The sequence below is a fragment of the Aythya fuligula genome, chromosome 2 (genome assembly GCF_009819795.1).
Source record: "Aythya fuligula isolate bAytFul2 chromosome 2, bAytFul2.pri, whole genome shotgun sequence".
In the NCBI taxonomy this organism is placed as follows: Eukaryota; Metazoa; Chordata; class Aves; order Anseriformes; family Anatidae; genus Aythya; species Aythya fuligula.
In genome coordinates this window covers 137,699,240-137,721,927 of record NC_045560.1, presented here as the reverse complement: position 1 = coordinate 137,721,927, position 22,688 = coordinate 137,699,240, and the positions used below count along the sequence as shown (strand labels likewise).

Below are 22,688 nucleotides of genomic sequence, written 5' to 3'. Positions count from 1 at the left end.
CTTGTACTGCTGGGACCTTGGAGTAGAAAGGCTGAATGGAAAATTGGAAGACGTGGTAATTCCAGAAATCTGTCTTCTTTCCCAAACCCATGTGGGTTTTCTCAGGAAACATATTGCTGATTCATGGATTGAAAGTTATTCAAGTTGCACTTGTTTGCAGCTCATGACTCTACCAGTAATTTTTGCAGTGCTTTGAGCAGAAAGGTCACAAGTGCACCATTCTTGCAGAGTGCCATTATGTAGCATGGCTCTGTATTGCAGTGGACTGGGCATAGAACTATAGAAAACCTCTCTGTCCTCTGAGCATTTTGCCTCAATGGATGTATTTTCTCGCTGAAAGCAGTGTTTTATAACATAGACATTGATTTTACATGTACTCACAGCAGTAAGTTTTTATTCTTTATTCTTTATTCTTTATTCTTTCACGGGAAAGCTAGCATTCATTTTCCAGTCAGAAAACTATTTTTAGGCACAATATTCATCTGTTGTAGGGATCAAGAACTAAAAGCAATAAAGGGCATCAGCTAAGCTTCTCAGAACCAGCCTACAATTAAAAAGAGAGCAATAGTTGAAGGTATTTGCTTTGACAATACAGTTTGAATTCTTTGCTCTCTGCTTCAGTTGGATCAGGGTGATGAACAGATGTCTTGAGCAAAAAAAATTACCACTTGGCTTTTGATTACTCAAAAGCTGTGTGCCTCTCTCCCTGATCCTTCTAGGTCTTGTGAAATCATTCTTCCTGTTTCAGATTCATAGAACTGTGTTGAGAAGTTATACTTTGTCAAAGACAGTATTAGAAATAGTTTAGTGCAGTGGTCTGCACTTGGCTTCTTTGTAGGTTGACACAAGGAATGTCTAACTGCCATTGCCATTTATTGACTAGCCTACTGGAGAGTTACATTGGCTGATAACATTGCACGTGTGAAGTTAGTGGCTCAGAGGGCTTTAGCCCTTTTCTGTCACAGTCTGATGTAGTGCATGTGCTCAGAGTTCATAGCATCCATCTCTTTGACAATGTGATTGAATGTACCCAGGTGTTTACCTTACTGACACAATAGAATGCAATTGCCTAAGTATTATATTTAGGAAAATACAGAAGATTAAGCTTATCTAGTTACTTTAACTACTGGATTGATATGAAGATATTCTAAAGCCACGGTTGAAATATTACTTTTTTTTTTTTCCTTTCACTTAGATTCTGTTGATGGTCAAAATATCTGCAGTTATTCTGCTCAATTTTACAGGGCTGACCTGTGCAATGGTAACAGCATTAACCTAGGTAAACATTATGTATATTCAAATCATCTCCACTAACATGTTCCAGAAGTACATGTTTTGTTGAAAGTCTGTTAGAAGTAGAAAAGGTTCTTGAGTAAGATAAAGCATCAAGTTTCTTTCTCAGCAGACCAGGATGGCAGGGCATGCCTCATAGCATGGGCACAAAGAGGAGTGGGGTAGTGTAGACAAAAAACAAACAAACAAAAACAACAAAACAGCAACAACAACAACAACAAAAAAAACCAACAAAACAAACAAAAACAAAACAAAACAAAAACCACAAAAAAACCCACAACCAACCAACAACCAAACAAACATGTCTGGTCACTGTTATGGACTTATTAGTTTTAAAACATCTCTAACCAGAAAGGATTTTAGCGTTATGGTTTAGTGGAGGACTTGTTAGTGTTAGGTCAGAGGTTGGATTCGATGATCTTGAGGTCTCTTCCAACCTAGACAATTCTGTGATTCTGTGATTTCTGGGTGGCAGACCGGACTGCAGGGTTGTTAAATGTTTCCAGAGTCCTTGACATAATCAAGGGCTTTGTTGTTCTCCTGTGTATGCCAAGACTTTAGACAGCTGAACAAAGGTCCATTCGATGTTTTAGACACTTTGCAATAATCAACGTAAGTATACAAAGAGTTATCACTTACTAGCTTCCTTATGCCTAAAGAGAAAACAATCCTGCTATGAATTGTGATTTTGATCAAACCATGAGCAAACGCTCAGGGAAGAAATCAGGCCCTGCTGCAGGGTGGTTTAACAAATGCTGAGGATCTGTGATATTCAGCTGAGTAAACAGGACAGTTTACTCCAGAGGGAGTTATTCCTGAACTCTGCTGTTCTTCTGGAATGCAATAGGGAATGTGTTTCTGAGTCATGGAGCTGAGTTTCTAGCCAGATAGCAAGAGCAGAAGCACCTCCACTGATACCTGTGCTGCAGTGCAACACGGTCTCGTTGTTCTGCTGCTGCAGCACAGTATGAGTAAGTTGCATTGGAAATGTTGATGTGCAAGAGAGCAGTCCTGAACCAACAGCGTGTTCAATGATCTTTTCTGATTTAATGCAGAAGCAGGTTCCCTGTCTAAGGAATATCACCAACGGAGTTTCCTTTCCCCTTCAAGGACTGCATCAGCAAAAGCTGATGATATTAGGGAGAAATCCAGAGAGGCTGAGGACCATTCTTCTGTGGCCATTGCTAAAACTCCTTCTCACACTCAGCTAATTTATGTAGACCAGAAACTGGAAAGTGCATCAAAAGAAGAAAGTGGACAGGAGAATGCAACTCTTCAGACACCAGAAGAAACCATAGCAATGGAGGAATCAATTTCAGAACTGAGCCACCAGCCATCTGCTGAGATTGAGAGTGACATGGATTTCCATAAACAGCCTGAAGTGTTTGTACGCGAGTTAGCGGATAATGAAGTTGCCTGTAGTACAGCAGAGCCACTCTTTTCCCAAAGTGCTTCTCCATTTACAGTCTTAGACTCCACAAGAGATATAAGAGAACAGGATACTGAAGAAGTGAGCTTAAGATCAAGTTCTGAAAGTGATGGGGCTGACAGTAGGGCTGCTTGGTGTATTAGCCACAAAACGTATGATGCTGGCAACAGAAATGAGTTTGAAAGATTCAAGAAATTCATTAAAGGAACACTTGGGGAAAGGTATTGGTGTCTCTGGATGGATATTGAGAGACTAAAGGTTCTTAAGGACACTACAAGGCAACAAAGGTATTCTCTATTATTTATCATTTATTCCTATTATTTTTTATATTTGTAACACAGATCAATGGAGGTTTTGGGATTTCAGAATAAATAATGTTTGAATAGAATGGACACAATTAATCATGAGTATACTGACAGGTAGGTCAGAAATGAGTCTGCTGAAGCTCATAAAGCAAAACTTACATGTGCTCAGAATCACTGTAGCATTAAGGCTTTGTTAGAAATAAATTTGGAAAACAGAAAGTGATAGAGAGGCAAAAAGAACAAAAGAACTGAAAATCACAAGTGGGGCATTTTGTATGACAAACTGCTTTAGCGACAGGCTCTACTACATTCAGGTTGTCTATCCTAAGGCAAAGTACATTTTTTTTCTTATACACAACCTGTCTTTAATTTGTGGAAAAATTGTTTTGGCTTCTGCCACTTGCAATTAGATACATTGCATGACAGCAGGTTAACCAGCAGAATGTACTGTACTTAGTTCTGTATAGCATATGATACATGCTTATGTGACTATTTTTGTTTGACTCAAGGCAACTTGATAGGATGAAAAAATTCTATCTGCTGAGCAGTGGAGACTATTTCCTTACTTCTGAAGTGTTATTTAGACTTGATCTGCTACGTGGAGATCAGTGGAATATAAAGCATTTAAAGCGGATTCAGCCTGAAGTAGTGAAACCTCTTCTTCTTTACTGGTATGAAAAAATGAACTAAGATTCTACTTTTAACAGATTTCCCTTTTCTTTGATAAGCCTACTAGGTTTATTTCTTCTCACTTATCCCATTGCAATTATGGGAAGTAATGTCACATAAATACTAGCAGATGTTGCCTCTAAGTTTTCAGTTGAGACTAAACTACACTGCAATCTGTTGAGAAGACAGGTAGATCTGCCTTACTGAACCTTTGTTATTTTACTGCCAGAGCATCTGAGCTACCTTGTGTATAGCTACCTTGGATACCATTCTAATAAACTTTGGCTTCAGGGTAGAGAAATCCCTGCAGGCGTAGAAGGTTAATTCTGTCCTAACCTATTCCCCATACTGCCCTTCTCAAGTTTCTGAGGATGCTCTGTGTATACATCTACGTGGAATTTGACCTTGAGACTTTACTGTTCAATGTCTGTTATACAAAATGCCTTTACATATTGACAGCTTAAGCAAGGATACAAATTCTAGCCTGTTTCCAAAACATTAGCTAGATTTTTGAAGGTCTTCTCTCCTCCCCAAGGGGTATCAACAAATTGCAGGCAGAAACAAATACCTGCAGTTGTGTACTTTGCTGTGAAGCCTCATGAGAGCTGTGGTCTATGTCTTGTGACCTAAAATTCTTTCCTATTCTTTGCTGTGGGATGAATGTGGCATATCCCACTACAGACTCATACAAAGGCAACTGTGTAATGGTGCAGTATTTGGAACCTAAGTTAATTTATGTGTAGATTGTTTTTAAATTTGTTAGAGTGCAATGTATAAACATAACTTAAAAAATAAAAAAATGAAAAAGCCAAATAGCCTAGTATTTCATGCTTTGGAAAAATTCTACTTACTAGTTTTTGTTTGTTTGTTTTTGTTTTTGTTTCCTTTTCTTTTTCTTTAGGGGTCCCAGATTCTGTGTCACTCACTCAACAGCAATAGATACTGCCAGTGCACAATTGAAGTTCTGGCACACGTGCCAGGAGAGACCGAGGGTAGACATTGATCCTTTCCCACAAATGGTATCATTGCTGCCATTGACACCTAAAACTTGCGTGCCCCGAATGCTTCCTCAGGTAGGTAGCATCATGACATTGAGACCAAAGCCTTGTCCCATCAAAAATAACAATAAAACTCCTTGAGTTCAACGTAACAAGCATATCATACTTGCTTGTTAGGAAGTTGAGATTTAGCAATCTTGTCTCTTCCAGATGGTTGTATAGCAAAATAAAGTATCATTTTACTGCATTTTATGCAACAGGTCACTGTAAATTGAGCCAAACTTTCTTCTCAGTTATATCCTGGCTATTTTGTAAGTCTTTTGAATATGTATTTTATTTTCATTCTCAGAATTAAAATACTAAAGTTCTAGCAGCATAGATTCTGCCCCTCAGCCAGCCTTATCTTAATCCTGAGTAATTCCTACAACTTCACTGCAGTTACCCTGAATCTACTTTCATGTTTATAAAAAGGGCAGAGTTTTGCTCAGCTTCTAACACCACAGTACTTCAATAATCTAGCAACACATGATTTTTGTTTTCTACAGAGGGCCATGAACCACAGGACAGTGACCTGTCTTTTTCACAGCATGTAGCTTGCAGGCGGCCAGTTCAGTTTTGACTCTGCTCTTCCCTGAAAGCCTCATTTTGAGAGGTGATTGCAGTGTAAGCAGCAGGTCTTCAGCAATGATGTGTTAAGACTCTGGACAGGAGGCAGTTGGAGAATATGACTCTAGAGTGTGATTCCAGTATCAAGAACTGGATGGTCTATGCCACAGATCTGTTCACACGCCTCTGTTACTTTGAAGTGGATAGTTTTAGACTACAGTTATAGTGCATGTTTTCAAAAAGCTAATTCATAGGGATAATGGAGGAAAAACAGTGGGAGAGATTTCCTGTTCAGAAGCAGCTGAGTTCAGGATGAGATTCCCATTGAGCACAGCAGGAATGGGCCAGAAGCAGCTGCTTCTTACAGAGACCAGCTCTGGCTTCACGAGGTGTGCTAATGACCCAGGACTAGCTCTAGGTCATGGAGACAGGATCCTAACTCTGCAGGTTTTCCAGCCCCTGTTGGGTTCAGTGCATGAAGAAAACTATGACCTGGCACCTGTGACTCTTACAGAATCAGCTGATTTCTTGCTGCTGTTTTTGCTGTGAGAAATCTGGACTTCTGAATCTTCTGTATCTATTGGGCTTGCAACAGCTTAGAAGAAGCAGTAACTCAGGCTGGATTTCTGAGAGCACTCTGACTACAACTGGCATCTCCAAAAAGTCATAGCATGATTTTGTTCAGAAGTTAGTGAAGGTGTGGCAGAATGCACCCTTTCTCTCTTAGTCTGAACAATTGTATCTCTCTTACAGCCCTGGTTTACAGAGAGCTACTCAAGGTGTCCTTGAGATTCACAAAGCACGCTTTTCACCTGACATCCTCTGTAGTTCTATGCAAAGTGTATGTAACATACTTCTACCTGTTAAAAATGCAATTTCTAAGTTATCATAGTTATTAAAGAGTCCTGAAAAATCTTGGAAGATATTCAGAGAAGTTTTTTGCGATTACCAGCTTTACATATTGTGATTGATAAGGAACAATGGTCCTGAAAACCTTTTTAATGCTTTTGAGTAGTTAATGAGAACACGTTAAAAAAATGCAAAGGTGGAAAAATAACATAATTGCCCTATTTTTCTGCTGTCTTTTAGAGAAGTAGAACCAGCACACCAACGTTTTTGAAACTAGCCACACCAGATTTCTCTTTGAAGAGTTCATCAAGGTTATCACCTATTTTGTCTTCACGTCAGAGCCCCCAAAGGGATGACTTTTCTAGCATTAGAAAGTGGTAAGCACAAAAGGACTTCAAAAAGTACTTCAAAAAATACACAAAAGTACATCTTTCCAATACACCTCAAACATTTATGAAAGGCTTTTAGATCCTACTGTTTTCATGAATACTTATCTTTAATACAGTATTCTGCTTAGTGAAGCACATTTATGGTATAGATTGCTTGCATGGAGAATTTCTTCCTGTCTGATTAGTTATTCATTTGCTTGTGCCACAACACAAAAGGGGTTATTTCTCCAAATGCAAACTTTTTACCCTTTCATGTAACCATTAATATTCTCTACATACATTTACATTCTCTAAACTCACCTCAAGCATTTGGCCTTAAAGATATGTTGTGTCAGTTATTTTCATGGGGTCACATGAAAAAAGTATTTCTTCACCTTTTTTACATTCACTGTAAGTTTGAACTCCATTTACTTTTTCCCTACTGCTTGCTATGTTTTCTACCCTTCTGATGTCCTTTCTTAGTTGTTTATTTCATTGACAGTTTTAGTTTTATTCTTAAATAGATTTTTTTTCTTTTTTTTTGGTGGACTTAGGCCAAAGTCAGTGAGCAGGGACATGATACCTTGTACAACTTTGGATGGCTCTACAGAAGTGAAATACCAGGCTCGTAGAAAGTACACCTATGCTGAGTTGCTCCCAGTAAGTAGTACCTGAAAATTTTAGTTGTCTTGCATCATGGGTTAAAATATTTTATTCTGTAGTATTAAAGGGGAAGTAGGCAATGATGGGGGAAATGGGTTTGATTATGTGAATGTCAATGCCTTATGCAGAGGTATAATTAGAATGTCAGCATTTTGTGTGTGGTATCTGTCACCTATTTGATAGGAAATCATGGCACATACAGAGGTTTATTTTCACTAGAAAGTGTTGATCTTCTCCATGGTGACCATGTGTTCAGTAGGCTATTATGGAAAACTCACTGGATAAATGCTTCAGTGGAATCATTACCTAGGAAAGTATATCAGACTTAAAGTGTAACTGAGAACTGAATCTGGCATAGGAAGTCATTAAAATAGTAAAATTCATAAGGGGAAAATATTTCAGTTGTAAAAGTCATCTTTATTGCTTGCATTCTTTGTTCTTTTGTTTGTTGAATTATTGCCTCCTAAGCAAGCCCTCAGTCCAGCAAGCCTCAGGAGGGACAGGCCGAACAGAAGAGCCTTCTCTTAATAACTTCTAAAATGCTGGCAAATCAAGCAATTTGAGATGTCCAGATTTAGCAATTTAAAACATATCTAAAACTTTAATGGTTGTGGATTGTTCACAAAGCAGATTGCTGTTTCACAGAGGTACCAATACCCATGGCTTCATACCTAAAAAAAGTATGTTATGAAATCTGGGCCTGTTTACACATGCATGGAATTAGTTGGATCAGTTGAGCACAAGATTATTTGCTTTTCACACCAAAACCATACTTTGTTTATTACTTCACTGCATTCTTTTTATTTCTCTGTTAATTTTGACAGAAGAAAAAAAAAAAAGCCTTGTCTTTGCAATTAGGGACATTTACATTTAGAAACTTACATTCAGGAAATGTTTACATCATGAACTATTAGTTTTTATGCACCTTCATCATGCAGGGTTTCTCTCTGGCCAAGGGAAGGAAAATTCTATCTGTTTACACTTGGAAGGCTAGACTGGAACCTACAGTCAGGACCCCCCAATTTGCTATCACAAAAACAATGTAAAGGGGAATGCAGGGATCCACAATTTAACTTCATACTGGGGAGTGGGATCTTCCTACTCTGATTCAGAAGCCTTTTCCATCCCTTGTTACTGCTTGGAAAGAAACTGGTGGTCAGCCACCATCCTCATCTACTTTCACCTTTTCCATCAGAGGTGGCAGGCCAGTTTCTCTTTCATGATCATCAGAAGCTAATGTACTAGTTTGTAACTTCCTCTGGCTTCTCTGTGAGCATTGGCAAAATGGATGTATTCCTCCTCAAATGCCCTGGGAGCTAGCTGCTGTAAAGGGTATGGATTTTCTCCCTTACAATATTCATGATTTTGTTACTGATGTTGGTGGCATACCTCCAAGAGACATATTTTATTCCATGGAGATTAACCACTATGAGGTTTGACCAAAAATATCACTTGGTAACTTCTGTTAGTACAAAACACAGTAGCCTGAGCTGAGACAGCTTTTGACAGCTACGTGATATAGTTTAGTATCACTACAATTCCATGGATTCAGTGCTAAAGAGTCAATGACAGAATTAAGGCCAAGTTTCTTTTCCTATTTCAAGGAACCACCTGTGGGATGCTATGGTCATTTTGCTGCTCTACACACCTTAAGTCATCAGATTTACTCCATAAAACATGAATATTTAGTAGGAAAATGGTAAGGAGAGCTATGATCAATTGCACATGTAATAGAAAATGGAGTCTGGTTTCTTGGGATGAAGGTACTAATTGAACACACTGCATGGCCCTCCATTGCAATGTACTGACATTTAAAAATAATGAAAGCCTGTTATTCCTTGTTGTATAACTGTGTTTTTTTTTTTTGTCCAGGGGAAAAGTGCTGCTGGCAGTGCTGTCTTAGGGAGATCAATAATGGAAAGCATGCTGCAGTCTCTTTATTTGGAGAGCAGAGCAGGCTACTACTTCACACACTTCTGTGAGAAGTCAGGGAATAAGGTATGAGCATTTTCCTACCCTGTGATAATTTAGTCCATAATTGACTGAATGCCAAGTTATAGAGGGCAGCCAGACTGAAAAAAAAAAAAAAAAAAAAAAAAGAAAAATTGGAGAAAGAAAGATTGATGACTGGATGAATTATTACTTGTGAGACTACAATCCCTCAACAACAATAAACTGTTCATATGTATATTCAAACTAATGACAGGTCTTAACCAAGCTGTCAGATCCTAACTGTCTTAAACCTATTGGAAATCTGAATGTACCATCAGGAATAAAAAAAAAGACTAATCGTTTTTAAAAACTGGCCTTTAACTTGGCAGAAAAAATGAGGTCTTAACCCACAAAAACATTTTTTATAAAGATGGAAAATCCGCTGTGCTATTACTCATGATAATCTGTCTCATTCTTGCTTGTTGGGTTAGCAATGTCCAAACTCTCCAATGTTTTAAAAACGTTCTTCTACTTCCATGAAGCTTTTTGGATTTCTGAGAAACATAACACTGTTTCTTCCCTGCAGTCAGTAAAGTCATCATTCATTGCTGGGTGTAAATTGAAGATTGGTTGGAACAATTTATTGATCTGAGTCAGTGTTTAGTGGCTTTTGAGGAACATTAAGTCTTTAGGGGAGACTTGAATGCGATCAAGATGGACATCTGTTTCACTGCTAGCACAACCCAAAATCGAGCAGCAGTAGCTAGAAATGCCTTTGGCTACCAGAAGGAAAAAGTCAACATTTTCAAAGTTGAATACCTTCAACTAAAAATGTTAAATGTGTACAGATAGAATCTAAGTAAAAGTAACTCATTTTTCATGGGAGATAGGCACCAACCCACATATCCTCTAGTATATGCAGGTGCCAAACTCCTTTGAAAATTATTTCCTTAAGGGCTTGTCTAAAACTGTGGAACCTACTTCATTTATATGCCAGGTTTCATAGGCTAAAGTTTGTGGAAAAAAGTTTCCTGTCCCTATCTTTTTGAAACACATTCATTATTGTCCAATGATGGTGGTTTCAGGGTATTTTTCAGATCCAAACACCATAATTAAAACAGAGGATTTGGGGAAAGATTTAGACTCCTTTTTTTAAAAGATAATTTGGCATTTGTTTGAATTTATGAACTGGTTCCAAGACACTATGCCTCAGAAATTCATGTAACAAAAATGCAACGATAGTCACAGTAACATATATCAAGTATACAATATTTAATTGTTTTGGTTATTGCTGCAAAATGCTGTTTCACCATGGCACAAATTCTGCATGTCCGTTATCAGCATTTCTTCTTAAGTGCTGGCTTTATGCCACTGAAATGTGGTTACTCTTCAAATGTTAACTACAATGTTAACAATTTTAATGGCCAATTATGCATAAAGGATACAATAAAAGATATAGTATCACAGTGACGATGCCATTAAATATGTTGTCCTTCTGCCAGTGTGCAACAGAAGATTAAATCCATTTTAAATTGAGCTTGATTTATGATGACCCCAAGGAGCTAAATAATTACTTGCATTGGAAACTCAACCTTCTATAAATGCCTGATATTCGGGTAGTAATAACTTACATTTTTTTTCATCTCTAGTTGTGGAAGAACAGTGCGTACTTTTGGGCTGACCTACAGGCTTATCATCAGCTTTTCTACCAAGAAACTCTTCATCCCTTCAAAATATGCAAGCAAGCTCAAGTAAGTTGTAAATAATGTATTTTTTCTTCACAAATAAATTTGTTCATTCCCTTCACAAATGCTTTTGTTCAGTGTAAAGACTGAAAAGAAGATAGAAAAGTTTCCAAATCTTGACAACTCACACCAAAGTATATCTGGTTTTGGACAATAAAAGAAGCTCTTTGGCTTGCTTCCACAGAATGTCTTGATTTAAATGTTAAACATGCATAGTTTCATTTCTAGGCTCTGTTGTCTGTTCCCAGTTTTATCTATTATACTCAGTTTACCTGATCTCCCCTTTGCTACTCTACGTCGTATTTGGAAACCTCCTGTTTAGTGTTAACATCTGTGATAACATTTTTTTATAAATCATCTAATTGTGTTTTACCTTTCTTTCCGTCTCCTACGTGGGTTAAAATTGCAGGTCTCGTAGTCCAGGCCTCAGATATTGACCTTAAGTCATGAAAATGGATCTTTCAGTTGTCAGTCCTGATTTTCCTTTTCTGGTTGTCAGGGCATTCATACTCTTTACATAAGCATATCTTCCATCCCCAGATTTGATCTTTAGACCCTTATTTACTGTCAAGCAGAATGGATGTTTCCTATAAACAAGTATTCTTAATAGAATATGCACTTTAAGTCAGGGAATAAAACAAATCTAAGGTGGTTCACCCCAGGCCATGGATACTGATAGCTCTTACTGACTGCAAAATAGTCTGATACTGCCAGGGAAGGAGGCTACAGCAGTGTGATATTGTGAGAAGGATTCCAAGCAACTTTTAACATAATTTTGTGAAACCAGTCTGTTTTCCCCCTGTAAACCTTGTGTGGGAGTATATTCTATCTGCATACTTGAATATACGCTGTAATAGAGCAAAACTACTTCAGAGGTTGTTGGAGCAAATATCTCTAGGGAGCAGTGGAGAATAATCTCATTGTATGGCTTACACTATTGAGCATCTTGAATTCGTCTTCTCTTCTAACTTGGGAGTTTTACTGGGGCAAATGACACAACATTGCATATTTGTCCATTTTTTTCACTAGAATCGATGTTAATTATATGGAAACTCTAAGCAGAGGCTGAAACTTGGACTCCCTCTCCCTCTTGCATACTGGGTAACCTGAAGTACTACCTTGTTTATTTTTTTTCCCCTTTAACTCTACCGATGGCATTCCTAAGGCTGACCATCTCCCATAGCTGCATGGGTTTGTGGCTAGGGACCTAGTTCACAACAGACACGTAAGCTGGCTGCCTCTCCTGGTGTCCTTCTTCAGAACTCTCACCTATCAAAGAAGCTGCACAAGCAAGTTGGACTGTGTGGATGTTTTGTCCCTATCCTTTTAACTTTGTAGCTGAGTCTCTGAACTTGTGGTATACTTAACTAGATAATCTCTGGGGAAACTTGATAGGGACTGTTACTCAGAAAATATAAGATGTTGGAGATTCACAAACAGATTGGATAAATCCCTCTTTCCATTAGGCAAAGATATACTGGCCCAAATTTACTGTGCCATTTGTGGGCATAGTTAGCTTGTTTAATCAGAGAGTTAGGAGTGTGGCAGTGGCACTCTGTGTAAAGTCAAAAAAAACATGAGAAAATTCTTTTTTTTTTTTTTTTTAAGTAAAAAAAATAATTATTTAACCTACTGTATCTAGACTGTGTCTTGATCTTCCTGTATATTTTTCATAGACCAGTCTTAGGTTATGGTCTATGATGATCTCAGGTTAAGAGCTACAATTCAGTTTTTAATTCAGATTAATTTCACAGCATCTTCATCTCTTTTTGATACGGTTGTATGGTTGAAAATTACGGCTCAGGTCTTTTTTATTTTTCTTATCAAAATTTCCAGTGCTGGCCTGGTGGTGACAGCAGAACATCGCACAATCGGTGTTACTAAGCAATTGCAAAGAGCTACGTACACATAGCCATTAAAGTAAATACATCAAAACGAAATATGTGAAACTGTTCCATTAGCATAACTAACAGCTGAAATGTAACATAACAAATCAACACATGTGCTGCAACATTTGGTATCATTCTCAAGCTTGCCTTTTAAGGCTGCACAAAAATTATTCTTGTTTTCATTGGAACACTGTTAAGAGTCAAGCTGCATCCAATCTACAGGGTCTGCTTATGGAAAAGATGCTCTCCCAGATTCTGTGCTCACCTTTGGCACAATAAGATAGTCATACCAAATACTCCTAAGAGAATGTGGATCAGATTCTACCAACACATCATCCTATGTATTTTATTATTTATTACAGAAAAAGACATCCAGAGTATTCTGTATGTGTTCTGCCTGCTTCCTGTTAGGAACAAGAGCAAACCTGGATTGCTGTGTGTCTGCTACTCATTGTTTCATTTGTTAGGTATTTTTATATAGTTTTATGATAGAGAAGCACATTCATTCAGGGGGATGTATATTCATTCATTCAGGGAAAAACAAACAAACAAAAACAATCAATCAAACAAACAAAAACAAACAAACAAACAAAAAACAAACAACAACATAGAGTGAGGATGAAATCTGATACATAAGAAAAGTGATGGGTACTGGTAATCACCGAGGAACGTATGTCATTATTCACTATAACCATACACGCGGGAGTGTAAAATAAATTGGGAAAGAAAAACAATGAAGAAACAGATGCATCCTTTGAAAAAAAAATGTTACTTAGAGTTGGAAAGTTTAATATAGCTATGGGAAGTACAATATTTTAACACTAGAATCAGCTTAGATAAAGGAAGTTTTCATTACTGTGAAGTTCTAGGGTCAGATGCAAGATTTATGTTAATGGAAAGTGATGATGGAGGTTAAGGCAGTGCAGCCTTTCCATTTAAGGCCAGGCAGTGCATTGTATTCTTCCCATCATGTAATTCTGTCAAGCAGCTGCACAAGCCCCTCATTTAGATCAGTGCAATATCCACACCAAAGGGCAGCAACATGAAGCATTTGGACTTAAATTTTTGGTGTTTTTTGCTTTACTCTAGTCATTCTGAGATTACTTACCAAAGCCTTCTCATCTAAGGTGAATTCACAAAAAAACCCAAGGCCTGAAAAAACCCTGATTTGAAAATTAGTAAAAGAGACCAAACTCTTAATCTGAATTTTCTGAACATTTCATATTTTCAGATTTGTGCCATCATAATTAATTTCAAGATACAAACTCTGATCAAAATTCCAGATCAGGGTTTTGGGCTGGATCCATCACTTCTAATGCACTTACAGGAAAATGTATAGCTGGCAGGTAGGAAAGTTCTCTGTATTTTACAAAAGAAACAAAACATCGAGTAAATGAAGCATGATGTGCACTTGATATCACATGCCTAAGATTTTTGTAAGAGTTTTATAAACTTCAAATTCATATAATGTCATTTTTTTTTCCTGTTGATCCTTTAGGACACTGGCCAATACCACAGTTTCACTGTTCCACTGAGACTGAAAAAAACATAAAATTTCCATGACAAAGGAATCTAAAAAGGCTATGACCATTCTATTTAAAAGGACACAATGCTTTTTTTTTTCTCCTTTTTTTTCTTTTTCCTCTTGCTAATTTCATTGCCCAGTGTTGAAGGCTGTGTTTTTTCCTCTTTTCTGACATGCCTAGAACTCTTAGCAGTTGGTCTTCCCACAGTCCTTGCACTGAAATCAGCACAGACCTACAGATGTGCCTGCACCCTCAGCAGGGGACACCCCATTTGCAAGTGCATGCAATTTATTTATAAAAATATTGCAAGTGCATGCAATTTATTTATAAGAGTCAATTTATTGCTTTGTGATGTTATGTTTTTACATGGTGGGTCAAATTCCATAGCAATGGATTCTTACAAGGATTAAAGCAAAAAAATGGCATCACACCAAATTGTCAGACAGTGTGAATCTGCATCCTTCAAAGGTGAAGAGGCTGTACCGATTACAGCTCTGAGTGTCTGATTCTTTATGTTTGGAAAAGTGCACAACTAGGTTTAGAGGTTTAACCACCTCTAAATTTCTGTTTCACATGTATTACCAGCCCTAACAATTGTCTATGGAAAAACACACAAACAAAAAAGAAAGTATTTCTTTATTATGCACTAATTTTTCATATGAAATTAAACAGGGTTAGAGAGAAGTTTTGCAGGTCGAGTAGCCTGCAAAGGCAGTCCCTAATACAGCAAAACATCACAACAGTGTTTGTGCTAGCAGATTGCCAATAGGTTTTGGACTATTTAAAATTTCAGAAATCTGGGCAATTTCTGACCCTGTAGGTAGATATTTTTTGTCATCTCGAAAGAATACTGGTAAAAATATTTAATTTAACCCATTGTGTACAAAATCATGAGGGAAAGAGGAACACCACCTAGTAAGTTGTGTTTTTTCATTTTTTTTTTAATTTTATTCTTAAATCTTTACTGAAAATGACCAGCCATTTAAGGAATGAGGCTAAATGTGTGTGAAAATATTGAGGACCTATTTTAGCCCCTTTCACCTATTTGCAGGTTGCTTGTGTGGTTTTATGAGTCATGACAGGTGGACCAATATATCCCTAATGATGAATAAAATGGTTAACCGGTTAACCTCTCTTTAAAAAATCTATTTCTAAATAGGTTGCATCTTTTTATCATTGGGTTGTTCCTTTCTAATTTGTCTATCTTACATGTTACATGGATTGGATCAGGCTAGAACATAACTGAAGCTCTGGTAGTTTTAGGGTTCTTCAAAGTAACTTCTAAGACTTGAAATCACTGTGAACCTAATTAATGCTCTCCCTGTTAAATTTCAATTTATTCAGCGATTTGCTGAGAAAGGTATAAGTTAGGATAAATGTGGTCTTTTTCTTTGGCTAGGACTCTACATGTGAATTTCCTATTTCCTCAGCCATACCCTTCCACCTTTGGGCTGCACTGATAAGGTGGTCCATAATAGCTACAAACAAGGTTGCCCAAAAAGGTGGTGGTAAGGTGGTCCAAAATAGCTACAGTCTTTGTTTTCAGTGATTACATCTCCATAGAAAGGGAGTGGAATCCTGCAGAAACAGCAAATATACTAATTACAGGTTCTAATTGGAGGATTTCAGCTTTTGTAGCTCTGTATTCCTCGATGACCTGATACCGTGAGAATCTAGAAGGTATGTTTGAAAGGTCCAAAAGAATAGAGATGTAGTCTGGTACTATTGCTGTTTGAAAGAAAGAGTCTAATAAGTCAGAATTTGATCTAAGTCAAACAGAAATATAATTATTTAATGTACTCAAACATTCTCTCACTGTGCTAGAAATCTAATAACAACTGTGTTCTATTATTACTTGAAAACAGAGTAGATGTACTATTTTCCTCCTTCTACTGCTTTGCTCACCTACTAGTTACAGCTGGATTTTATCAGCATAAAGAAAAATGAGATTTATCAGAAACCTGCATTCTTCATTGTCAAAACTGTGTGAAAATAAATACTGAAGATGGACTCTTCAGTGCCGTCCTACAGAGAAGTTCTGTTTTTTTTTACTAATCTGATCCCCAACCATATGTTTAAAAATAGTTGGACTTTGACAATGTGAATAAGAGAAAGCATTTATATGAATTTTATCATGGCAATCTCTCTTTTCACTTGATGTCTTAGCTGCAGTCAGCATTGTGATGTATCAGAGAGATATTCTTGAATATATGCTTTCAAGATATTCCTGGAAGAAAGTGCTTTTTTCCAACTCTTCAGTATTGTCTTTCACAGCAATTTGTGAAACATTTAAAATGAAAGAAGAATTTGATCTAGGTCTCTGTTTGAAAAAAAAGAAGTCTTTTGGGAGGAAAAAAAAAAAAGACAAAAAAAGACTGTGCTTCAACAATGTGATGCTAGTGAAAAGAAAACATTCTCCAGGCTCTGCGTTTCTCTATTTTTACATGTTGAATGGCAAATTCTGTGTGTTTCATAAAAAAAAAGCGTATTATAAACCTTGCTTTGGTAAGGATTTCTTCTGTTTTTTTTTTTTTTTTTTTTTTTTTTACAGTTCCTTTATGCAACTTACATTGCCCCATCTGCCAGTATGGACATTGGACTTCATCAGAGGAAGAAAAACATGATTTATCAGAAAATTGACCCAGCTTTTGAGGATCTTTTTGACTTAGCAGAAGAATATATCCTCATTCTTCTGTTAGAACCATGGATGAAAATGGTGGAAGCAGACAAGTACACTTACGGAAAGGTAATTGGCTTGGATGACACTGCGAAAAATTTCTGTCATCAAAGAAAATCACAAGAACTTTCATATACAGCCTTTCCCCACTCCTGCACTTAATTCTGCTTTATTTACAGCCAGGAAGGGTGAAGTATTATGGGATATCTCACTCACACACTCCCTTCTACAAAGATGCAAGGAGTAGGCTGAGCTTCTTGTGAAGAGCAGACTTCCACTTCAAAGGGTGTTGCAGGCTTAATAGACCCCACACTTGGTGGAAAGGGAAGGAATGCCTCTTGCTACAGCAAAATTTCTCTTTGTGCTATATACTATATATATATATATATAGTATATAGCACAATATATACTATATATATATAGTATATATAGTGTATATATATATATATATATATACTATAAAGGGATTATGTAGTACAGTGTATTTTTTTTTTCACTACTTTCCTGCATGTACGTATGGACAAGTAGCAGAACTTAGACCTAAATTCAAATTAGAGAATGGTCTTCTAGGCCTATTAGGAAGTCCTAAAAGGCCATTTCTAGGTGGTGGGTAGTACTACATGTTTAAGAATAGAGTATAAGGACAGAGAAAAAACGTACAGCAGTATTGCCAGCTTCAGCACTTTGCAATTGAGGAGGTTCATATTTCAGATGTCTCGTTCACATTTTTATGTTTAATAGTCTTTGATGACCCTTTTTCCCCACGACTTTATGTAAACGTGTCTTGGGTCACTGTATATCTTCAGCCTCACTGTAGCAGTTACGATCCATGGTTATGAAAATGAACCCAAATACTTATTTTGCTATGTCATCAAAGAAAATCACACGAACCTTCATATGCATATAAAATATAAATACTTGTCTTGGTTCGTTTTCAAACCCCTTCCTGGTAATTTCACCTGATGCCCTAATTCTATAAGCACGAGGAACAGTGAACAATTGTTATCTTGTCATATCCTTAGTGTTAATGCTTTTACATGTCTCTGTCATAACCCACTTCAATTACATCTCTTTGAAACTCACAAATCCGTGACTATTTAACTTCCCCTTTTACAGAAGTCAATTCATACCTTTCTTAAATTTGTCAATCCCATCTGTAGTTGCTATTTTATGTTCTTTTCATGAGAGGCAAGCAATACTTAAGATTTGTATGCGCTAAGGATTATGTAGTGGCAGAATGGTATTTTCTGTTTTGTTCTTTTTTTCCTTTCCTAATTGTTCCTGTTATTCTAGATGCCTTTTGATTTCTGGTGAACTTTGAGTGGATGTGCAAAATGTAAGCTAATAGCCATCTGCAATGATTCCAAGATCTCTTTATTAAGTAATAGCAGCTAATGTAAAGTCCTAATTTGGAGCTCATTTGAATGACCTAACGTTTATTGTTGTTGAATTCAGCTGTCCTTGTATCACGCAGACATTAAGTATCCTGAAATCCTGGAGCTCTTCACAGTCAATTTATTTTTTTGCTTTGTGGAATCATTTTGCAAACTTTGTTGTCTCCTCACTCACCTCCTTTTCCAGATAATTTCTGAATATGTTTGAAAAAACAACCTCAGCACAGATCCCCAGGAGACTCCAATAGGAACCACACCCCATTATGAAAACTCTGTATTTCTTTATTTTTGATTTTCTACCTTCTAATTAATTCACAAGGGGACCTTCTATCTCATCCTGTGATAACTTAATTTCCTTAAGAAATTTTGAAAGTTTGAACATTGCTGAAACTTTCTAAAATGAAATATGGGAATCCAAACACATCTGCAAAATATTCCATTTAATTTTCAATTTTTTCTGTGTTATTTTTTCCAAGCTATTCATCTAAAATTGTTTGTGACCTGCAGAATGACGTGTAATTGATTGGTGCTTTCATTAATCTGAAATTTTATTTACTTTCTATCAGACTAATATTAAAGTAATTTGTATATTATTTGCAAATGCATATTTTACACACATATGATAATGTCTAGTATCTAGTGCTAATGCCTCGTGGAAGCACATGATCGGCTAAGCAGAGTATTAGGATACACCACTTGCGTATAAAAAGGACTCTGCTTTTGAGGACTCTGAATACAACATTTTCACTGCTTCTAGTGATACAAGAACTCCTCCAAAGTAAGAATCAAAACCAAACCCTTACTTTATGTTAATTAAATGCACGTGTCAGGTAATACTTCCTTGAATTAACTGAGGATTAATCTATTCCTCTTTTGGTTTAGATGATGCTTTGCTTTGCAAGTGTTCAGTTACAGGCAGACTTTTAAGTAAGTGCCCTAATAATGCAAGCATCCTAATCAGAGATTGAAAAAAAAATAGAACTAAGTCCTTTTGAATGCACAATATATATGTGTTTGTGAAGAGTTATTATAAACAGACATAAAACAACCTGTTCTGGGAGGCACTCAAGTCTCTTTGTACTGGGTGCAGGCTGTTGCATTAGGCACACTCCTTCTGAGCACAAAGAAAAGGTCTGCTTTGTATTTTCTTCAGTCCCTGGCTCTACTCTCCCCCTTTGTTCTCCCATACATCAGGATGTATTTGGCCCATAATGAAACAAGATATTTTATCAAGAATTAGGTGAGTTCAAATTTGTTTATTTGGGACATAGTCAGTATATATCTACATTTTTATCTTTAAGCAAAACATGAAAACAGGAGAGTTCCTTTTTATTATTGACTCTCATCCTGCCTCTATCTGTTCTTTGTTTGAAGTTTGTGAAAAACGTTCTGAATTATTTTCCTATTTGCTTTTAAACTACATTTTCTTTTAAAGAAAAGAATACCCCAAAGCACTTTGTAACAGTGGAATAGAGTTACACTGAGCCTAAGGGCATTCAGATAAAATGGTGATTAGTGTGGTATTCATGTTTACATAAAAGTGTAATGAATATTAATCTAAAAACTCTTCTTTCTCTTGCATGCAAATTCTTGTTTAATTAGACCACAGCTTTCTAATCTTTGTAATAGGAGTGCTAATCAATTTAATTAATTGACTCAGTTTTGCTAAATATCCTAAACCTACATTTGAATGGTTTAGTCAGCCGAGAGGGACACCAAACTATTCTTTACTCAGTTACGGGTTGTTTGCACATAACATGGAGCATTACTCTAACTATACATGTACATATAATGCTTCTAGTTAAGTTAAAAAATACCAACAATTAATGAGTTCCAATCATGTACAATTTACTGTTTTAAGGCATTAATTAACTGTTATCAGACTGAAGAAAGGAACAGGACTGAGAGTCTGAAAGCTTTCGACTTAATTGTTTAGATATTATAGTAAGATGTCATCCTCGTCTCAAATTTCCTTTTCTGGAAACGTGTCATTTTATCTTTTCATTATTTCCCACTGAGAGTGATAGTTTTAAGACCTGGCTTTCTGCTTCTCAGTGACACTTTGGAATGCAATTTGCTGGTAGAGGCTATCAGGTAAGTCTGGTGTGCTTTATACACTATAATTCAACAATTTTTTTAAATATGGTGTTCTTCCCTTAAAGAGGTTATTTAGCTGTGTTTTGTAGAAATCTACATGTGAAACTACATAGACCTGAAAATTTTGTTCCACCAGCGTTTTTAATTGAATTGTTTGCCACAAGGATGTGACTTCTAGTGTCTCCTAAACATCTGTCTCATTATTGGCAAATGTATTCTTTTCTATCCACTGTCACTGGCAAGTTGCCTGTCCAGTTCTCCATCTTTCTATAATGTGTACTGTAGGGATGACATAAGATATTATTTTTATTAGGTGGAGTTGGTGGAAGAAACTCGACAGCTGGACTCCGTGTACTTTAGAAAGCTCCAGGCTTTGCATCAAGAGAGTGTTTCCAAGAAGGATGAGGTAAGACAAGTACCTACTAACAAAAACAAACTCTTTTTCTATCAGAGAGGGTTAACGCTTTGAGTATCAGCAATGAAAGACTGACTAAATGCCAGTTTGGAGAAGAGAGTAATCTGATTTCTACCATGCAGGTTTTGTGTAATGATTGATAGCTATTGTGTTAATTACAAATTCAGTTTTCTGTCAGTTACATCAATAATACATCATTATATGATTGGACGTAATGGGACAGTTTCCACTATTTGAACAAATATCCCAAATTCAAGTAAATTACAGGTATGTATTGGTTTATTTGATTAAAGAACCTGCAGATGGTATGCTTAAAGCAAGCATAAAAATTAAGCTGTATAAGAGTTAGGGCCTTAACTCAATCTATTTTCTTAGTGATCACAAAGCTGTTCTATGGAAACAGAAGTTGTTTAATGCAGGATTATTAGACTGGGCAAATATAGAGACGAGCAAAGTAGTTATGCAAGTGAAATCATTTCTTCCCTCAGAGTACTGTTGCTGACACTGGTCTGCCATCCTGCCCTGATGTTCTCAAAGTTGCTCAGAACTTGTGTCCAGTTCCCAAAGAATCGGGAGGTTCTAATCTGTATGATCTGATCCACGACAAACAGAAGTTAGAAAAGTTCTGGGTTTTTCTTAATGAGCACTCTGCTGGGTATGTTTCTTGTTTATTATTAATTTATCCATTTTAAAGTTCAGAAGAAATCTCTGCTGAGAATCTTGGCTATGTAAATGCTCATGGATTTTAATCTTTTTTTGTGTGTGTGTTTGCATATTTATGAAGTAGGCATGCACATTGTCCAGACAGCTGAATTGTCTTAACTATTTTTGAGGGTAAAAATTCTTCTTCATAGCGTGTTTGTAGTCCAGTTTTACTTTCAGTTTATACTTTTATTAGTGGCAAATTCCTGAGTGAAGCAATGAGTCAATAATGAGTAAAAAATATCTTTTTTAGTACAGTTTAAATTGAGTACATTTTAAGAATTAAGGTAGGACATTACAAAAACGTACAAATAGAACACAGCCATGTTATGCTTACTGTGTGAAGGCAACTGTAGTTTTCTTTGTACTGATCTGAACAGAATTAACTACGCACCCCTAACAGATACAGTTTATGCAAGGTTCTTGAAAAACAACCCACTTGTTTAAAAATGAAGATTTAAACAATAGTTCTAGCAGAAGTAAATGTGAGTTTGCCACTTTTTTTTTCCTTCTTTTTTTCTTCCCAAGCCCCTCACTTATCTCTATTCTGTTTTAGGAAAAGGCAATTGTACTTTTTTAAGTAACTGCTAGTAAATCCCTTAATTGTCACTTCCTTGAACCTGGGTTCCCATGAGCTGATGCTTATAGATAAACACTGCTGTGGTTTTAAACTGGATGTTCGTCACTTTCTTCTGAAGTGCCTAAGGATGGTCATCTAGCACAGGATTCCTCTGGCCAAGACCAAATGTCACCACTTCTGCTTATCATCATAGGTTCCCTTTGTAGTCAGAGAGATAAATACTTCTGGACACAATTCTTGTTATTCTGAAGGGAACATCTAGAAACAGTTGGATGAATCATTTCTAAATGATTAATTTATCTATTTTTCTTCATTGACTACAAAAAGACTGTAGGTAACAAGCTTAGACTGAAAATTTCATGGCGTAGGTGTTCACGTTCAAGCAAGCATGGTGCCACATTTCTTCTAAGTTAGTTATCTAGATCAGTGGTCTCCAAACTCTTTTGATTGTGCACACCTGTCAGTAAAAGTTTTTTGAGCATGCATACTCAATATATTTGTATTTATTTTTTTAATAAATTAGAAGCATGTACTACTGAAGTTCTAATAGT

The 22,688-nt window shown here is 36.6% G+C and overlaps 1 protein-coding gene across 1 annotated transcript in view; it reads left to right on the top strand.

Annotated features, from left to right (window-relative positions):
- Positions 1–22,688, top strand: part of RGS22 (regulator of G protein signaling 22) — a 63,562-nt gene that overhangs the window by 17,590 nt on the left and 23,284 nt on the right. Inside the window, exons 7-15 of the mRNA XM_032181153.1 lie at positions 2,349–3,009; positions 3,537–3,698; positions 4,598–4,769; positions 6,390–6,526; positions 9,061–9,178; positions 10,762–10,863; positions 16,824–17,018; positions 20,754–20,846; positions 21,344–21,510. Of these exons, the coding sequence (XP_032037044.1) occupies positions 2,349–3,009; positions 3,537–3,698; positions 4,598–4,769; positions 6,390–6,526; positions 9,061–9,178; positions 10,762–10,863; positions 16,824–17,018; positions 20,754–20,846; positions 21,344–21,510 (1,807 nt within the window). The remainder of the gene's footprint in view (positions 1–2,348; positions 3,010–3,536; positions 3,699–4,597; positions 4,770–6,389; positions 6,527–9,060; positions 9,179–10,761; positions 10,864–16,823; positions 17,019–20,753; positions 20,847–21,343; positions 21,511–22,688) is intronic.